The sequence below is a fragment of the Micropterus salmoides genome, unplaced genomic scaffold, assembly GCF_014851395.1.
Source record: "Micropterus salmoides isolate LMB-PRFRI ecotype aquatic unplaced genomic scaffold, ASM1485139v1 Ms_hic_scaffold_11, whole genome shotgun sequence".
NCBI lineage: Eukaryota > Metazoa > Chordata > Actinopteri > Centrarchiformes > Centrarchidae > Micropterus > Micropterus salmoides.
The window spans coordinates 19,189,528-19,209,940 of NW_024040152.1; the positions used below are offsets into that span (position 1 = coordinate 19,189,528).

The 20,413-nt window shown below is 38.5% G+C and overlaps 2 protein-coding genes and 1 long non-coding RNA gene across 3 annotated transcripts; all 3 read right to left on the reverse strand.

The window, feature by feature from the left end:
* Window positions 1-1,537: 1,537 nt before the first annotated feature.
* LOC119897771 lies at window positions 1,538-4,991 on the reverse strand. The gene is made up of 3 exons (XR_005443436.1): window positions 3,772-4,991; window positions 2,894-3,028; window positions 1,538-2,324 (listed from the first exon to the last, which is right to left on the reverse strand). It is a non-coding gene; the product is annotated as an uncharacterized LOC119897771 (long non-coding RNA).
* A 1,743-nt stretch (window positions 4,992-6,734) lies between these two features.
* si:ch211-254p10.2 (solute carrier family 40 member 1) lies at window positions 6,735-10,836 on the reverse strand. Its single transcript, XM_038711703.1, has 9 exons — window positions 10,717-10,836; window positions 10,555-10,622; window positions 10,231-10,390; window positions 9,809-9,924; window positions 9,469-9,595; window positions 9,035-9,280; window positions 8,114-8,121; window positions 7,362-8,040; window positions 6,735-7,064 (listed from the first exon to the last, which is right to left on the reverse strand). The coding sequence occupies exons 1-9, from the start codon at window positions 10,817-10,819 to the stop codon at window positions 6,805-6,807; spliced, it is 1,767 nt and encodes a 588-aa protein (XP_038567631.1). The 5' UTR covers window positions 10,820-10,836; the 3' UTR covers window positions 6,735-6,804.
* A 1,700-nt stretch (window positions 10,837-12,536) lies between these two features.
* LOC119897766 (sodium-dependent neutral amino acid transporter B(0)AT3-like) lies at window positions 12,537-20,397 on the reverse strand. The gene is made up of 13 exons (XM_038711702.1): window positions 19,590-20,397; window positions 16,612-16,727; window positions 15,649-15,789; window positions 15,340-15,477; window positions 15,052-15,233; window positions 14,798-14,908; window positions 14,595-14,707; window positions 14,364-14,492; window positions 14,005-14,161; window positions 13,702-13,906; window positions 13,105-13,264; window positions 12,856-13,018; window positions 12,537-12,745 (listed from the first exon to the last, which is right to left on the reverse strand). The coding sequence occupies exons 1-13, from the start codon at window positions 19,667-19,669 to the stop codon at window positions 12,551-12,553; spliced, it is 1,890 nt and encodes a 629-aa protein (XP_038567630.1). The 5' UTR covers window positions 19,670-20,397; the 3' UTR covers window positions 12,537-12,550.
* Between the last annotated feature and the right edge of the window lie 16 nt (window positions 20,398-20,413).

The following is a 20,413-nucleotide window of genomic DNA, read 5'->3' on the forward strand; positions in this document are numbered from 1 at the left end:
ACATTCAAGACTGGGCAAAGTACATTACACTGGAAGGTCAAACACTTGTTAAGGGTGGAGGTGGATATGTTATGTGTGTGTAGAGTTTTAAGGTCATTCAGGCACAACCACCAAAAAAAGATCCATAACTGTCCCGTTTTCAGTCTGAATGGATACAATACAGTAAATGAATGTCACCTACATGCAGCTGAGTAAATTATACATATTCATCACACAATAATAAGATGGAGAGACAAGAGGGATCAGCATATAAATGTAATGTAAATGATCTATGTGGAACATTTTGTGAAAGAGTTTGTCTCAATTTGCCGGTTGTTTGGAGGAGCTAGCAGAATGATAAGAACGGACAACAGCCTTTTAATAACCAGTAGTGTTGAAATCTTCAATTGACTAATCTATTGACCAACAATTTTGGCAACAGTTTAATAGTCTAAATTGAATATCTATGGCTTTTGGAGTGTAGGTCAGACAAAACAATCAAACTGAAGACATTAACTTGTGTGTGGAAACTATGATGGGCATTTAAAAAAAAGTATTTTCAGACATTTAGATTCAATTATTTGTAGATGTAAAACTTAATCTATTGATTAACATGAAATGAATACATTTTTAAATTAATTGATTAACCATTCTGAAAATTGTGACGATGTCCGTCAAGACCATGGCGATGATTTCAAAGTCCTTATTTGTTTGACCGACAGTTCAAACCCAAAGACTTTATCACCTAAGACAAAGAAAACCAGTAAAACTGATCGGAAAAGCTGGAACCAAAGAACCGTTGACGTTTTTGCCTGAAAAGCAATGAATTGATTATCAAAATAGTTACTGATTTCTTTTTAGTTGTTTAGTTGTTAAGTGACAAATTGTTTCAGCTCTAGATCAAAATTAAAAGAATAAAAACTTAATAATAAAAGTCTTAGGTGTAGCCCTAATACTAGCTTTTTTCTAAGCTACAGTAAAGTTTTTTTTATCACTAGTGGTGCTGTAGAGCAATGTTTCGTTGAGCTGTCTCCGTGCTGTTTAATCTTGTAGTCTACGAGCACAAAGTGTCTGTTTTTATTAAGATCACCGACTTGTCAGACACTTTCTAATTAAATGAAGCACGACAGTTGCTTAGTGTAGCTACAGAGGGACCAGTGTGATCCTACATGTATTGACCAAGGCAAAGCGAGGACATTAATTCTTCCTATGAGCACTTAATCTATTAGCGTTATATCTTTTTCCCCTCTGTCAGCAGTGTGACGCTTGACTGGGTCCTTCCAAAGCCATTCAATTGTGCTGCTGTTCTAAACTGCTGACACAGTAAACTGCAGAATGAGAAATGGTCCCCATCTCTAGGTGGTGTTTCTCTTTCATGTGCCGGTGAGACCCATCATTCCACAATGCTCTTTTGTTCTTTTGAAGTAACTGATTGGGAAGATGTCCACTGCCCTCCTATACAAAATATATATTTTAAAAAGTGGATTTAAGCCTATTTCTGCACAACTTATTTATTTATGGTTATGGGGAAGACACATAAATAAAGTGAATACAGCTATGTGATGCAAGTATAACAGTTTTTATATAGGATGCTAATTTGCAACACAGAAATACAAAAATAAGACGTTAAAAAGTGAAATTAAACAGTGAGATAAAAAGGTAGGTCAAGATAAACTGAATACAGTAAAATACAATAAAGCACAAAATTAAAAACATTCAATTTAATAACTAGACATGAGTACAGGTGTATTGCTGAATTAAGCCGGTTACGTAATTTCATCCCTCAATTCTTTATTGAATATTTTGGCACTCGTTCATTGTAGCTGGGGTCTCTATATTCAGAATGCGCTGATAAGCATTCCTCATCATTTGTAACTTCAAGGATTTAATAAAATAAGCAAGTACTCTTCAAATCATCCCGAGTTTATTGGTTACACAAAACTGACGCTTATTGATTGAGAAAAGAAACTTATTTTACCACATCCTTGATTTGAACCTTTTTAGATAGTGAACCTAGCCACTACTATGTTACCGTCTTTTAGCAGTATCTTATTCTATACCAATTCACTACAGGAAGGAAACAAACAACATTACTAGCCTTGAATATCTAAAAACAACCTTTTCTTCCTTTCTGCTCCTTCCTAGTGAACGTTCCTCTGTGAGACAAAGCCAGGAGGACAACTCTTTAATGTGCTACTACTGACCCAGTTTCTCAAGTAAATGAATTGCAAAGTGAGAATGCCTAAAGTCAGACTTGTTAGCGAGCTCGCTCCCATACTGCTTTCTTTAACCAGGGACTACCATGACAACCATGGGAGGCACACTGTTGCTGGAGGCCAATGGCACTGCAAAGAATGAGAAAGTGATGAAACTCTATTGAGCTTGTTACAGTATCCCCTTTCCAAAATAATACCCAGTCAAGTACAGGAATTAAACAGCTGCACAATCTCATAAAAATTAGATAAGTTAAGATACTAAACAACGGAAACAATGACATCATCAAACAGTGTATGAATGACGAATGTAATGTAACCTGTTTTCAGCATTAATACTCTACTGTATCTTACGAATTGAAATTACACGAGATAAATGTGATAAATATGATTCCTTACAGCATTCTTTCAAACACAAAGGCTAATTTGTAGGACAGTAGTGCAGGCATGACTTCAAAGAGGCATTAAAGTACAATAGCAACAGCATAATAACATACTGTGTCTCCTCCACCTCTGTTCAGTATAACATTGAATGTACAATGTGTAAGATTTGGCCAGAAATTTAGTTTAAAATATTCAAACAAATTAACTAACATGATCAACAGAATGTGAAGTAAGTGTTCTGATGTTGTGTAATTGACATCTATATATTGTGTTGCGGAGACATAATTAGAATGCTAACTTGATAGCCCCAGCCATACCTGTGTTGTAATACCACCTGTGCCTTGAGAGACAATAGTGAGTCACTGCAGTGTCCGGTCTAGCCTCAGTCCAACTAGAGCTGCCCCAAGGGTAACATTCAGCCCCCGATTAGTGTCACAGAAACACGAAGATGGCTAAGAAAAGAAGCAATAAGAAGCCAAATAAGAGTAAATATTGGGACAATTCTTCAATGCTAATAAGAGATGTGGTTTGATGCTGAACTCACATTACAAATGGCGTCAATACATAGGCTAGTTTTGAGATTACTGTTCTTGCTACTATGGCCTTGCTAAAACTGAGCTAAGCGAGTCATTGTAAACTATTGATTATAAGACAGCAGTATTGTTTTGACCAGCTCTCTGAGTTTCAGCAGTTTGGTCGAATGTTGCATATTCTTGGCTTTGTTTTAAATTTTTATAACTGATGAGACCATATGGACCCAGTAGTAGACCAACCGGAAATAAATGATCGGTCCACCATATTGTAACCACTTGCCAATACTGTTATGATGAGGCAAGAGTGGAATTTCTGGGTGTACATTATTGAGGACATTGCAAGGTTTATTATGCTGCATTTAGTAAACCATGTAATTCTTGCACAAGTTATTACATAACATTACAGATATCTGTTTTTCTGAGAGCCACAACTTTGAAAAGAAGCAAAAACAGGTGCATTGGAAATGCAGCCGTTTTATGCCATTTCTATATTTCTCAGATTCTTTTATATCCAGATGAAATTAAGCCTATCCAATCTACGACACAATAGAAACAGTCTATTTGATTTAAACCTAAAGAACTGTCACTTCCGGTTGCCATCTTTGTTTCTTTGAATAAGAGAATTACAATTTGGGAAAAACCCTCATCTTCTAACCTCTTACCTTATGTGTTCAACCCACGGATTATTTTTCCAACATGGACAGATATGTGAGGAACCGGCTGATGTATTCAAAACATTGGTAAGTCTTTTCAAACAACTTTTTAAAGTTTGGCTAGAGCTCTATGCCTCAAACGTAGTTAGCTAAGGTTGATCAACGTTCGAGTCTCGGTTTAACTAGCGTTACGTGAGAAGCTACTGTTAGCTAACAGTTAGCTAACTAACTTATGTAGCAAAAGACAGTGATATAAATAAACAAAGCAGAAACTCCCAGCCAGCTTACTTTGAAATGAAGACAATACCAGAAACAGTATATTCCAGCTACAAACATGACCAATTAATGTGGAAAAGACCTTTCTTCTTGCTTTTTAGTCCTTGAGAGTGGATTTGTATTTTTATTGTGTTCATGTTTCTGCCATAGGGTGGAGCCGTTAAAGTTTATAGGTTAAGTTTATGGCTGTAAAGCCGTAATCGACGCTGCTTTTGACATTTCCTCCATCATTGTAATGATATTCATAGTGGAAGCCCAAATTGTCCTTCTAGACGTGGGGTTTACCTTGAAATGTATGCTAGTTAATAACAATACATGGGAGGCATAAACTTGGGCTTGGATGAAGCTGATGTTGTAGGTTGTTGGCAGATTTAGTAAGGCAATCATCATCACGGCATGGAGAAGAGTTAACATCACTGTGTCCTTCAAGCATTTTATCTTACAGTGCAGTTTCATGGGGCTGACACCTTGCCTCAATGAAATAAACACTTACAGTTAGGTGTGATGTGTGAATTTAGGTTTAAGTGCCTCTCAGTCAGCACACATTTTTACCCCCAACTGGAGAGGATGGCCCTAAAGCATAATTCATAATATGCTGTAAGGCAATATGGGTCAGTATTATTTTCTGATGTGTTTTTTGCATCAGCACATACATCTAAATTTGATTAGATTTTTTTTTCCTGTGATGGCGCAATTCTTTTAGTAGAATTTAGTTCATTTTTCAGTTTGGGTTTGGTTAAAATTATTTTAGTGACCTCCATAATTCTTAAAACAAGGCAGAAAAAGACAGCATACGCCAATGTAATGATGAGAATATCTGGAGTGCAGACTGCATTTCCACATCCTTCAATTCGTAGGTGTTTTCCCTCATGCGTTTCTATTATTATGCTACCCTCATATGTCTTCCTCTGGGTGATACCAGTCGCCATGTCACCAGTATCATAATAACACTTGAATGGTGCTGACAATTGAAATAAAACCCAAGGATCATGATACAGTATAAATAAACTGTGTGTGTATATTGCGTCTCATTTCTATAGTAATAATGCACAATGGCCTAAGGCTTTCCTGTCTTGGTGTGTTGTTGTCCATGTAACATTGACCCCTACTGGCCACAAAAAGCCAATACATTTGCAAATGGCTGTTGTGTATTATGTTCCCTCACTACATGTTTATGTCCTCAACATTTATATAATGTGTAAATGTTTTATATCTTCCCCTTGCAAAAGTTTTCTTCTTGCAGTCTCCCCTTGGCTACAATGATAGCATTGTGAGTGCAACAGCTTGATGGTGACTGATAATGAATTTACTCCACCTGTGGTATATCTCAGATTGTATAAGCTTTCTACTAGTTGGACAGCAACTTCATCTTGTGTAATGTCTTGTGCTTTATTTTACATTATACAGTAATAATTTGTGGATTTTTCTGACGAGAGGACTTGAGGCCAAAGATCATCTTCAGTCATCTTTATTATCATAATTATCAGTCTGAAAAATAAGGACAACATACAATACGGAAATGTCACAGGGAAATTATACAAATATATTGAGATGTGTTGCTGGTTGTATGACAAAAGATTAAACTTTGATGGTATTTGCACTGTACATGAAGTAGATATGAAAACATACAGTAGCTGAGAGTAATTCCCAAGTCATATTCCCAACAGTGTTCTTGTTCTTAGATGAGGTAAGGTAATGTTTAGTTCATCAGAACTACAAAAGAATTAAGCAAAGTGTAATACAACGCTGCCGATGGCAGTGATCGACATTTGCTATCAACAAATAGCTATCATTGATTTCAAATGTGTCACAAAATGAAGATTGCTTTCCTCTTGGATTTCTATAAACCTATTAATATCACTCTTTATATTGGAAGGAAAGAAAGTTTGGAAACTATTTTTATTTATCTAAGTACACAAGCAATTAGAATAAAATAGTTTGGAAGAAGTTTGACTAAAGTACATGGCGTGACGTGATAATATCTTTGTTGCTGTAATCCATAAGCCAGGTTTACATGCATAAAAGAAAGGCAAATGTTCGCTTGATTCATCCACAGAGAAACAAACCAGGGGAAGGAAATACTTCTGTCCATTTAAAAGGGGGCGCCCTTTCAGATTATTTTTAATCAAACAAATCACATCAAGTTCCCTTTATGTTCCTTTTTGGACATCCTGAAATATTTCCAAGTGGACGGATCAGTAACATCGATGCCACTTGTAGAAGTACTGTCTCGTCTCATTTGTATTTTCATGTATCACTGTTAAGTTTTCCTCACAACACCAGTTCTTTACTGAGTGAAGGTTAGAAAAATATCTCCATCCATCCACCCTCCCATCCAAAAAGGTATGTAAGTTAACAGGCTTGTTTGATGAAAGTCTTGCAGTAATCCTACAGGGTTTGCGAAGGCGTGTGCCTTAGCCGTTACCTTTTTGTCCTGTTGTATGTTAGATTAGGACGTTCCCCTGGAGGTACTGTTGCTGCTTTTATTGTAGCCACCTCAACTTATGTACACGAAGGGGGAGCGTCTCCCACTCTTTTTCACCTGAGTTCTTGTTTGCTGCTGTGGCACATGGCCCTGCTGGAAGAAAGCAACCTAGGTGGGACAGGCACTTGCTGTGCTGTGCTGAAATGAATGGCTAAGTCGGGAGTGGAGTGTTGCAATAACATTGCTGAAGGAACAGGAGGGACACATTCATTTCACAGGTGCAGAGTGGATTCAGTGCTGGTAAGCATCTCATGCCTGGATACGTGGACCTTGTCTGCTCCTTATGTGTCAAGGCGACGTTTTCTCTTGGCTTTGTGCGCATACAGGAAGTACATAGTGTGCCCAGTGGTGATGAATAATACAGAAATGATAACTAGGATACCAAAGTGCTGTGGCTGTGGAGCGGAGATCACCATGATGAAGTGTAGCAGATCCATCAGATAATTCATAGAGCTCTGCACCCCGTTTACCACACCCCTCTCTGACTCACAGATGTTCTCCTGCAGCAGCTGGGTCACTGTCAGGTCAAAGGACCATAGACCTAAAACACAGATGTCATTTGGGTTTAAAAAGTTGGCCATTAAATTAGCCAATAGTCATAGCAGCAGGACATACACTTATTGTGGGCCATCCTGGTGGCCCAGTGGTTAGACCACATACCATATATGGACATTGCAACTCTACTGTCAACTATCAATAAAATGTAATGCCAAAAGTGAAAGGAAAATACTGTAATTGTCATCTAAATATATATATACAGAGTGTGACATTTTGGATAGATTATATAATGGCAAAACTTTGGCAGTAACCAGTTAGCTTTGGATGTCTGTCTACTCACCAATGCGTGCTGTGATGACACCCAAGAACAGCAGGATGATGGAGAAGTACGATTCTGGCGCCGTGCCAGAGGGCACGTTATCAAAAAGCACAGTGTTGTTGGTCCAGTGGATGGAGGAGCGGTCAGGTAGCAGTGGCTGATTGCTGCCTCCCCTCAGAGGATAGGTGTGTTTTTGCCTTTGGCTTGTCATCCCTCCAAGCTCAGAAGAGGAGTTGGAGTTAATGTAGGGCATCAGCAAGCTAAGATCCATTGGGCTGCCAGGAGCAAACACAGAGCACACGCACAGCAGCAAGCAGCCCAGGTGGAGGCAGCTTGAGATGATCCCTGTATTAATCAGGCCATAGGTCTTCCTGAGTCTGGTGAACATCACGGTGCCCATCAGCCCTGTGATAGCTGATACACCCATCAGCAGACTAAGAAGAGAGCCACTTATGCCCTGAGTATAGGCATAGCCAGTGGTGATGCAGTCAAAGCCCAGGACTGTGGTGTAGAGGAAAGCCAGACCCATTCCTGCGAGGAAGACAGGCTGGCGATAGTAGGCCCTCCAGCCATCCTTACAGGTGCTCACCAGCCAGCGAAACCTCCGGAAACACAGCGGCAGGTCGGTAATTTCTTTTAGGTGCAGGCTTGTGTTGCAGTTACCTTCTGTCAGAGGTTGGGGTTGTGCAACATTACCTTCCTCTGATGAGAAAGAGGAATGTCATCCGTCACTTCTGTTCATAAATGTTAAAAGCCCAATCCTCAGCTGTTACTCTGCACCCTTTCTGCTCTCATGTTAAAAGCCACATCATCTGTCAAATAAAGAGTATCTACACTAATCTATAAATCTAATCTGCAAATGCAGTGCAGACTATGTGGACTGCGGCAGTTGGGTGCTGTACACAAACTGAGAATTGTGTCTTTAAATAATGTATGCTTCAATGAAGATTTGGAGCTTGATCATTTTTATTCTGTAATGCCTTTAGCCTGATTAATTAACTTACAGCACTCATTAAGCCCACTGTAGAAAATGACTCCAGGCTAATTACATAATTTTATAATTCAACAAATGCTTCCTATAAAAATCTGGAGGACTGAAATGTCAAAAATCAATGATATAGAATATATATAGTTTCCTGATGTAATTTCAAAGAATTGGCAAGGTATTTATTGTTATCTATTTTTTGACCGTCATTTTACATTGAAATCCTTTGGCACACATAAGCATCTTCAATGATGTCTACTGCTCAGTCCTACCACCGAAGCACTGATTTCAACGTCTGAATTGGATTTCAAAGTTTTTGACATGGATTGAACTTTAACACTTTCTTGCTCACCTTTGAAAGAGGAGCCAGTGTAATGTAAGTGTTGATAGACACTAGATAGGAGAATGTGATTTTAATTTGTACTGCAGTAAACTAATACTGATCACCTTTAGGTAATAGTAGGTGGTGTATGTCGTCTCTATATTGCCAACTAGCGTTGTACATTGTTAAAAAGCAAGCATTGTCTACATATTTTAGCCTCCCCCTTGCATAGCTCCAAAACATATTTTTATAACTAAACACATGTAGGATTCCATTTGCACATTTTCTACAAATCTCAAAGCATTCTTATATTAAAATCTAGGAATACAGGAGTATTCAGAAATATTAAAAAAATAAGTGAAACACATTGATCCATACCTTGTGAACTTCTCCTCTCCATCCTCTGCAGATATACCTGAGCCTCCTCCACCACTGGTGGTTTGATTGAAAGAGCAGGGACGATGCGGTACACCCGTGACAAGAAGAAGAACTCCACAATGAGAGACACAAGGTTCCAGCCCAGGATGAAACCACAGCCAACTACATTAGAGGCCAGGGTCATGACCTGTCCCACTGCTAGTGGGGCCAGGATGTTAGTCACCTGATCTATCCGCCTCATGGTTGCATTCATTCCTTTTGTTAGGATCAAAGACACAGAGGTTAGTGGGCTTCCACTAGAGGACTTTCAGCAAGAGCAGAAACGGACCGATGTCTGATACTCTCTGCAATCCAAGTGTTTATCATGTTCTACCAGTAATGCAAGCCTGTGACAAACATGGAATACAAGCCAATATGTGCATTGACAGAATGAATCCCCTCACCAGCTAGGTGACCTCGGTTGTAGCCTGTGATAACCACGATCCAGTCCCTCTGAATGGCAATGGTCAGTGCTGTGCTTGCAAGGTTTGCCACATCTGCCAGGACGATCACCACCGTATAACAAACCACCTTGTGTAAGTTTTGCGATGCAACATGTTACTATGACAGTACAGAGTAAGCCACAAGCTCAGAAGCAGAGACAACAGGGACACAGGACAAAGAGGAAAAACAGCAGCAATAACTCCTCTGTGTAATAATCATGGTGAGTATGCTGTTTGCAGATCAACATGGTATCAGTCATTATAATAATAATTATTAATCAAATACGTAGTGTCTACTCACAGTAAGCCATCCATCCCAGATCTGTTCAATCCTTTGCTTATATAAGAACACCAACATGAGCACAATGCTACATACTGTCACTGAGATGTTCTGAATGAAAAGAGATGCATGTGCAACTAAAATAGGGGACAAACAACATTGTTAGACTCTCAGAACATAGAAAATGTATTCTGTTAAAAATGTATGCCTTTATAGATATGAGTCAGTGGCTGTGAACCTTGAGTCGTGCTGTCGTTGCATCTAGCTATCAAATCAGGGATTGATTTACACTTGAGACATCAGGGGAATGCAATTTACCACCTGGTGGGATAGGAAACCAGCAGACTTCTGGGCCCAAGATTGAGATCCACTGATCTATATCACTACTTTAAGATATATTGCATGTTAAAATTGTCAAATGGGTGTGAAATTGTTGTGCATACCTTTATTCCTGGGATTGCGATCAACCCAGTCTCCAATCAAAGCCCCAAGTAGGAGCACTGACCCAGCCACTACTAAGCCAAACACCGCAGTCAGCAGCAGGTTATGGCCGTACAGCTCGATCAGGAACACAGAGATTGCAAAGTGCCACATGCGGTCACCCTGTTTAACACAACATTGAAGGTCATCATTATGTGTTGCCTTGCAAGCTGCTGGCTCTATGCTGTCACACAGTTTACAGTATGTAGACTACCTTGCGGTCATTTTAAGTTTCGATGTCATATCTATTTCTCCAGGAATCTTTTTCTTCAGGAAATTATTCTTACCCACATTGACAATGCTCCACTGACATAGATGAGAAACTTGGGACCCTTGAGGTAGATAAGAGCTGAACCTTACGAGGAAATGCATGAAAATCGAATAAGCACACATTATAAATGCTACAAACACATTACACGAATTCTAGTTGGATTTAAGGTTGAGTTCACCTGGTATACTCCTAGCTTTTTTAGCTCTCGCATCCCTGATGTCGTCAGACTCAAACTCGACCACAACCCCACCGCACTGGGAGGCATCTGCTCGTTGAGACATTGCCTAGTGTAGGATCGTAGGTCAAAAAACTGTTGAACTTGTCCCATTGTTGATAGTACAGTGTTTCATTACTGTAGGTCACAGCAGCATCACTTAGGTTACTTTGTCTGATGGTTACAAGAATATTTAGACCACTTATATATTTACTGGTTATTTACTTATGAATATACTAAGAAGCAATTCTTTAGATGGCACCAAAAATCAACACTTGGCTAAATTGAAATAACAATAATAAAATACACATTTTTATTTTCCCAGCCAGCAGCAAACAAAAGTTGGAAAGCCATGTCCTTTTGAACTCAGCAAACCGCTGTAACCTCTTCACGTGTTTGCAACACGGAATTATTATTAAGTAGTACACATCTAATTTCCTTCACATCAGTCTGATTTATTTAATTTTTTTAAGTCAAAAATGCAAGACACTTAAATAATGCCTACCATGGGCCATTAAGTCAAATTAAAGCAGAAAATTGTGTCAGTTATTTAGATATGGAAATACTGAAAATAGCATTAGCATGACTCCTTGCATAGTTCTGTAACTGCAGTGAAACTGAAAATAAGCAAGCATAAGTCAATGCAGGGTCAACCATCACCTTCGTTCTGTTGTTATACTCAATCCCTGCTGTTGTTCCTCGATGATGTATCTTGTGCCATGTATCCTACATTGGGATGCTAGTCTTTCCTGAGAGCTGGAATTCAAGCTGTAGTAGTTTGACAGGCTTAATAACATCACAGTGTTCAAGTGCACTATTGTATGAAAGTGCCAGAAAAGCAGAACAGGCAGAGGGACAACAAAGGCAGCCAGCATATTCCAAAGCACGTGACACTGGGAGGACAATATCACTGTCCACCCACACCACAAAAAGGACAACTGTGTAACTCGTATGACTCAAAATACACACATGCACGCACATGCGCATGGTCAGTGACCACATGCATGCACCCTCATGCACACAGGCACAGTCCCACTTCTGGCATACACCCACATGTACTGTTGACATGCAAAAATGTTACATAAAGGACACATCATGCAACACTACATCAGTCTTCACACTTGCAGGTAACCAAGGGTAGGAAGCAGATAACTAGATTATAACACATAACAAAAGCTGTTCTCTAGGCAGACAGAAGATGATGCATAAGACATGATAATTATGATGATGATGATGTGAACAGAACATACAAACACAACATTACTACAAAAATCAGCTCATCTGGCATTGCTTGTACAAATTAGTTCTGAAAATTATAGTGATATCTGTTTTGAGAATGAATAATGAGCTTATCACAATACCATTCAGAAAAGTGATCCATCACTCTCCATTTGTTCCCATTGAAAACATCAACACAGGAAATGAATTGTTGTCTTCCTTTTTATATTAACAGAAGCCTGATATTCAGTTCTTGCTTTTGGAATTCTGTTGTTAATATTCTTCTTAAGGATATTGTCCTGCATCAAATCAATCTGGATGACAGTGTTTGCAATCCCCTCTCAAATATAAATACACTTGTGTAAATAAATGCTTTAATGCAGCAAATATACTGTCATTTAAACTGTAATGTAATTGGAAGCTCGCAATACCGTACTGTACTAAAGATTGAAAACAATATGAAAATTATCAGTCGAACATTTTGCTTTTTGTTTCCAAATGAATATACACAAATTTATTAAATTTGACAATATCTGACATTTACCATGGTAGACCACATAAAACAGCTAAAAAATTTCTATTACAATTCTCCCTGAAATAATTCATTTGCATATGGGTTTTGGTTGTGCCTGTTCATAATGTACTTCTCCAGGAAGCCCATGAATTTGTAGAGAGCCACAAGAGGGATGGAGACAACAGGAATGACAGATAAGAGCACACAGATACCAAAAACCCATTCAGGATACTGCTGAACATCAGCAAGGGGGAAGTGCACCTGTAAGGCAAATAGGGTGAAAAGTCAATGTCTTTTTTTTCATTGTGTACCAGTTTTAAGAAATTCTACACAATGATGTTGTGGAGCAGCTGTAAAATCCTTTTTCTTACGTAATCTGGGTTCCAGGCGTTGTATGTTGGCCGTTTGTCTGCCTCAACTGCAACATATGCCACAAAAACCACCAGCAGCATTAAAGGACTGATGAAGCGCCAAGTGGCCTGCCAGTAGATGTTTGGTCTCCGACCTGTCATCCATTCAATGTCATCATTAAACCTGTGAACAAACGGAAACACTTTGTCAACTCATTCCAATATGTTGTAATATTACAAGCATAATGACGACTTGAAAGACAAAATGACCTGTTTATTCCATAGATGTATACCACACTGATGATCTCAAAGAATGCTATGATAAGCAGAGGCATGGATCCCACGAAGCTGTTGAAAATTTCCAGCCAGTAGTTTCCGGAGCCCAAAGTAAAGATGAGGGCCACAGTAAAGGAGATGAGGCACATTAACCCTTTATGCACAAAGGGAAAATATTGGAAATATACATTTTCTGATTTTGTTTCATGCCATGATGAATAATATACTAAATTAACTAATACAGAAACCTTTAGACAGTCTACCGGTGAAAAAGTAGTTTAGCATCCTAGACATAGCAGAGAACATGTGTACATGGGTTTGATATATATAAACAATTTATTTGTATTTTCAGCTTGAATACATAAAAAATTTACACAGGAAAATAGGAACTTACGGGGTTTGTGTTAAATATAAATTAATCTATCCAAAATATGCATTTACCTCAATTACTTCCACTCTTTTTACATATGACTTTTGTGTAAGTGTGTCATAATTACTGTTATGTATAGAAAGTACTCGATACAGTGTTGTCAGTCCCCTCAATACCATGATTACAAACACCATATGACATTGTCAGATCTTTCAGTTTACCTGTGAATATTTCCTTAGGAAGCCAGGGTGGAACCATGTGCAGGTCCAGCAGGGGAGTAAGGATCGCCTCTAGATTTCCAAACATGGAGGACAAGCCAAGGCTGAAGAGCATGACAAAGAACAGCACCGCCCACACCTGAGAGCCTGGCATGTTTATCACAGCCTCAGTAAACACAATGAAGGCCAGTCCGGTTCCAGAGGCGCTCTACAGGTAGGATATGATAAATGATCTCATATAAAGCCACCTCGCAAAACTTAATTAAATTAAAATCAAAACAGTTTTTATAGTAACAGATGTACCACCTGGTCCAGGAAAGTCTGTAGATTACAGGTCTTTAGATTGAGGCTTTCAACCTCTGAGGGATCAGTTGCGTTGAGATAGTTGAACCAGTCATCGTAGTTTTCAAGAGTTATGTTTTCATCCCCAATGTTAAATGCATTTGTCAGTGTCAGTATGTTCCTAAAAACAAAAAATAAATTAAATCCGTATTTAGCACTATTGTAAGGGTATCTTCTAATAATGATGATATTAATGGCTGGAAGTCCCTTTATCAATAAAATTTATCAATCATAAGTTTAGTCCTCGGTGTCTGACAGATTGTAATTGCATAATCATTTGCACATCTAATAATAGTACTGTATAATTAATAAGTGGTACATACCAGTTTATGCAACCATTGTAATTTTCATTTGCTTTAAATCCAAGAATGGCAAAAATAGGAATTGATGCATATATTGACGTAAGACTGTTCACACATCCAACAATTAGGGCATCTCTCTCACAATTATTCCTGCCAAGATAAAATACTTATTATACTTATTTTATAATTAATAAAAATAAACATTTTGTGCAATATGTCTGACATGAATGAAAATGTGTTGAAAATACTTACTTCTGAGGATTGTAACTTGAAAAAGCAATAAGCCCCCCAAAGGCCAAAGACAAAGAGAAAAAGATCTGAGTAGCAGCATCCAACCATACCTCAGGGTTCTTCAGGGTTTCCCACTGTGATGAACATATTAATAGTTAGTTAGATACCAGGTTTTATTCATTAAATCTTTCCATGAAATGATTTTAACCTAATGACAAACTTACATTTGGCGTGAAGAGATATATTAAGCCATCTGTGGCCCCAGACAGAGTCAAGGCTCTGACCAAGAAGATGGTCAAAACAAGATACGGAAAGGTGGCTGTGACATATGCAGCCTGTTGAAAAAGTTTTGATTGCTGATCAAATATTTTATATTCACAATAAACGTCAATGTATTTCTACTTGCATAGTACAAAAATGAAGATCCAGTTCATATGGATACTATTATATCATTGATAGCATCAAACAGGTAAATTACCTTTCCAATAGTCTCAATTCCACGTATGAAGCAGATGTACACCAGGCACCAAGCAGTCGCAAGGCACAGCACAAGCCACCACTGTAAAGACCCACTGGTTTCGATGTTTGGTGTTATGTTCAGTGTCTCACGATACCAAAAATAGTTCACAGGTGAGCTCTTTTCACATTCACTTACATAGCCTGTATCAAAGAGATTATTGAGTAATTCATGGGACTTAACTGTCTATTACTTTGGTTATTATTCAACATTTATTGTTCATTTATATTATTATGATATATAAATTACCAGTATGATTCAAGTTTAATGGGCAGTCCCTCCAGGGAAGCGGACTTTGAAAAGAGTGGAAGAAGTACCAGAGGATCCAGGCCAAGATCATGTTGTAGAAGAGACCAACGAGGAAGGATACTACCATGGACGCCACACCTGTGTATACACATTATTCACCAAGAAATGTATGTGTGTTATGGATGGCAGTGACCTCAAGGTAATATAGACGTTTTGCATAACTTAATGTTGGACAGTAAATTAAAATTTTTTTGGCATCTTGCTTTTTTGTTAGCAACACACTAGTTCAGTGAAACCAAACCCTCTCACCTAAACCTCCCAGATATGGGGAAATTGAATTCCACACTCCAACACTTCCCATGCGGAGCCTTTGTCCGATGGCCAGTTCCATGTGCAGCAGGGGAAGTCCCTCAAACACCAAGGCAATGACATAAGGAATCAGAAATGCCCCTTGAAATAAAGCACATTTATAAGCGATGACATGGTCATAAATGACAAAAATAAACATGACTTTTTCAGTAGGCATTAGCATTGCCTTTATGGTTGAAGGTCATTCAGTTCTCTATTACTGGACATTTTATTATCAACAATCAGCGTTATCACACTCACTCATACCAAGCAGTATGTCTTGTTTTCATCATTTGACTAGTCCACTTTATATTTTGGGCACTGCTGTATGTAGCAGTAAAAATATTTTGTGCTGTTTGTTTAATGGATTAATAAAGTGTCCATTTTGTATAACAGAACTATCCAAATAGGAATTATCTCAGATCAGTCACAGCTGTGAATAAAATATAAGCACTGACATTTTACAAGAAATAAACGTGCTCAGTCACATAACCAGTGAAGTATTATCGCTCCCTAAATCATTGATGAGATCCAAGTAACATATTGGTCAGTTTCTAGATTGACTTTCAATGGAAAAACAAACATGCACATTGAAATGATTCAAGTCAGGTAATAGATCAAAAAGCAAAGGACAGACAGCAAAAAAAAAGAAGATAATTCAGTGATTAAGATGTTTTGACAGTCACATAAAAAGTTAAAGTATCAGAGGAAGTGTTGTTTAAATATGACATTCAGTTTTTGCCCTCTCTATGATTTATGTTTTTTTTTTTTTATTACAGTATTGATACAAACAGTTTCACATTTTGTAGTGAGAGACTTTGGAAAATTTGCTGCAAAATGTTTCTTGTCATGGAAAAACAAATGAAAAGCCAGATTTTTTGCCACTTTTGCTTAACATTTAAAGCACACCGTAAATGCTCTTACCTCCACCATAGATTTGACACAGATATGGAAATCTCCACACATTCCCAAGTCCCACAGCAAACCCTATGCAGGTTAGCAAGTATTGAACTTTATTGTCCCATTTTGGTCTTTCAGCAATCTCTTTAGGTCCATGAACCTGCGTCTGCTCAGCACTTTCAGCTTCTCTATCCATCACTTGTTTGTCCTTTTGTCAGTTTGGTATGTTTTATGAGACAAGCACAACTTTTTTGTCTGACTTGTCTGCTACTTTGTCTGAAGAGAAGGGGAGACCCTGCTGACTGACCTGTTATCAGGAGAAGACGGGGCAACATTTGCTTTATCAGCCTGTCGAAGCTGTGAAAACAGTTTGGTATGTTTGTTTAATAAAAAGCCAGTGTAAAGCGGCGTGATATGATGTTAATAACAGAAGCGATAAGGGCTGATTGTAATACAAAACAGCATAAAAAATGAACCCAGGGAGAAAAACTGTGGTAGTACACATGCCTTTTAAATTTGTTACGTGATACAGTTTACATTACTGTTATTTGCACACAGTCTGAGTTATTTCAGTCAGCAGTAATTACCAAACACCACTTACACTGGGAAAAGACATGTTGTGTGCATGGAATTCTTTATCAAACTTAGTCTCCAAAAAATACAATTTAAAATGCCTTGCATTGGATTTCTATTCTATATTATATTCATACAGAATACTCAGTCACATTCATTATTCTTAACTGGAAATCGGAATTGAAAACACAAAGTAGAGTCATAAAGCACAGTGTGATTCACTTTACAAATTACAGGCAAATGCAGAAATGTAGGGATTCAAAATAACAAAATGCAGCAGATTGAATCAGTATTTAATTCACTTCTCAAACACACCACACTGTTAACACATCACAATAGTGACCCCAGCTGGACTGACAGGTGTACCTTCATTACATGGCTCAAAGTTAGCTTCCTACTTGGAGTTGGTCCCCCCTTTGCAGCTATAACTTTTCTTCCACTCTTCTAGGAAGGCTTTCTACAAGATTTTTGAGTTAGTCTGTGGGAATTTTTGCCGGTTCACCCAGAAGAGCATTTGTGAGGTCTGGCTTGCAATCTCCATTCTAGTTCATCCCTAAGGTGTTGGATAGGGTTGAGGTCAGGGCTCACAGCGTGCAAGTCAAGTCCCTTCCACACCAAACTAGGAAAACCATTTCTTTATGGAGCTGGCTTTGTACACAGGGGCATTGTCATATTGAAAGAGGAAAAGGCCAAACACAAACAGTCCCTTATGAAAGACCACACTATGAAAAAACAGCCACTGACAAAGGTATTGGGACAGGGGTGCCCCAGAGCTTTTGTCCATATAATGCAGATGGCAGGCCAAGACAGAAGAGCATTAAGAAGAAACGGACGGCCCACACCGTTGAGAGGGGCATCTTGGTGATGGCCTTAGTGAATAAACAACAAACAAACACATTTAGCAATGCTATGATGTTTCTAAAACCTAAAATTTGTTAGGCTTAAAGGTTTTCAAAGCTGATGTATTGCTGTACAACAAGAATATATGAACTGCTAACCCAGAATGAGCTGTCAAATCTTTCTGTTGTTCTGAAGCCAATAGTGTAAAGTTGCGGCATAGATGGTGATACTATTGATGACCGAAATGATCACTGTATCCTGTTTACAGTTGTTACTAAAAAAAAAATTCAATATTAATTTTATTTACAGTACAGTGCAATTTCCTGTAACTTCAAATGGGGCAGGTTCAAACAACAACTTACTGCACTGAGTTGTAGCAAAAGCCAGAGAATAAACAGAAATCTTTAGCTTAGCTAGTTCTATTAACTGGAAGAATTAGGAAGGTAGACAAATATGGATCAACTGGTTATTGCTATATGCTACCTCTAATGAGGGCTATTCGGAGGACTAAAATAGCCAGACATGGTAAAAGATCCCATAGACGAGGGTAAATGTTGAGTGCCCCAAACAGCTAAAAACGTTATTATATTTTATTGTAAATTTTCAACTTATATCTGGTGTGAAGAGAGACTTTACTCCATTCACTGAGCCCTTTAGGGTCAATCCTCTCATCAGAAATAAGTCAGGACCACATAGGGAAGTCAAATACACAACCTCAAGAAAATAAAGAATTCAAGTATTTATTGTTTAGCTGAATTTAAATCTTCTTTATTACTATAATAAGCAACGTACAAAGTGCTGTAACAGTCCATGTACTAACATGACATAACATTATCCACCACTGCAGGGCGCCATCCTCCTCAGTCACTGGAGTTGTGTTCAGGGTCTCCCTGTACCAGAAATTATCTAGTGGAGAGCTCCTCTCACTCTGAGACAACAGCGTGTGTCATGAAACCAAAGTAAAGAGTTTCAAATTTTCATTTCCCATTCTACAGAAGTACAGTACCAGTTGTAGCACTGTTGGGACATTGACTCTGAGGCTGAGGCTCTTGAAATGAATTACCACAGAATCCAGGCAATGATGGTGCTTTAGTAGAGGCTGATCGTCACAGATACATAGATGCAATACCTGCCAATCAATGTTTTAAAAGGGTTTCTTTTTTACTAATTCTAGCAAACATTATGCAAAACATTTCTGACCAATGCCTGTCAAATAAGGATGTATTGGCAATATATACAATTGGCATTCCTGGTGACAGCAGCAAGCAGCCAAATACTTTGGCGAGCTTATAATTTTGAAACCAAATGAAATGATTATATAGACCTATGGGGCTGCTCTTCCAGTAGTTCTGGATTGGTGAGATATGAATTAGTTTTATTCTGCTCAAACAGTGCCATTGAAAATGGTCAAATATGGAATATGTGCATGGTACATGCAGTGTACATGCAGGATTACATGCAGTAAACCATGAAAGCATCACTTATCTCCTCCATGACTCTGACACAGATAGGGGAACCGCCAGACGTTTCTGAGTCCAACACAAAACCCCACACAGGCCTTGTTGTCACATTTTGGTCTGTCTCCAGTCTCATCCTCCTCCAGTTTGTCCAGCTGCTGATAGAACAGTATCCTGTCCTCCAGGCTGGGATTGAGGAGTTTTAACTTCATGATCTGTCAAACACTATAGTATTGTATTGATACAATAGTGCACTGTACGGTGCTGGAATGTAAATTGTGGCTCACACTGTGAGATCCTACAGCATGTACTGAACTTCTGTAATAGCTTGACTAGGCTGTGGTGTCAGAGAGCATTAGCTAGAGGTGTGCAGTGTTTGAAGGCTAAGCTGAGCAAGAACATGCATGACAGTTAACTAGTGCCTTATCTGATAGGGAAAGGTCAATCCACAGATGTTACTGTTCATCTGAGGTTTACTGAAGAAAAAAAGGATTGTATTGAATGATAACACCTTGAAAGGTCAGCGAAAATAAAAATGTTCTACTTTACATTAAGTGTCACAGTATGAAAGTTACGGCTGGGTATCAGCTCTCTACTTACTTTTCTGATAGTACAGTGACAGAATCTCTGGTACTATCATGTTAAATAGCATCTGAAAATGCAAATCACTCTTATCCCAAATATCCTTAAATCTGCTTCCAACTACACTATGGTGTGTTTTCTGTTGTTAGCCAATTATTAATTGTTTATATACTGCTTATGAATGCTAAATCGTGGGCGGTTACGCCATCCATATATCCGTCGGTCTATCTGTTATTTTCCTGACTGTCTAGCTACAACATGTTTGAGTTTTTAACAACACTGATTGCGTTGCTTTTGAGTGGCTTGAGTCACTGCAGGACGTTTAGTGTAGTTCATATTCACCACTGGAGGCCACCATTGCGCCTGTAATATGA

Excerpts from the sequence above, each read along its gene's own strand:
- si:ch211-254p10.2 (XM_038711703.1), bottom strand. The coding sequence starts at position 10,819 with ATGTCTCAACGAGCAGATGCCTCCCAGTGCGGTGGGGTTGTGGTCGAG. Across the intron at positions 9,925-10,230 it reads TCGCAATCCCAGGAATAAAG|TTGCACATGCATCTCTTTTC; the intron begins GTATGCACAACA and ends CCCCTATTTTAG. Across the intron at positions 9,281-9,468 it reads CAACCGAGGTCACCTAGCTG|GAATGAATGCAACCATGAGG; the intron begins GTGAGGGGATTC and ends TCCTAACAAAAG.
- LOC119897766 (XM_038711702.1), bottom strand. The coding sequence starts at position 19,669 with ATGAAGTTAAAACTCCTCAATCCCAGCCTGGAGGACAGGATACTGTTC. Across the intron at positions 14,162-14,363 it reads TACAATGGTTGCATAAACTG|GAACATACTGACACTGACAA; the intron begins GTATGTACCACT and ends TTTTGTTTTTAG. Across the intron at positions 13,907-14,004 it reads TACAGACTTTCCTGGACCAG|AGCGCCTCTGGAACCGGACT; the intron begins GTGGTACATCTG and ends TCCTACCTGTAG.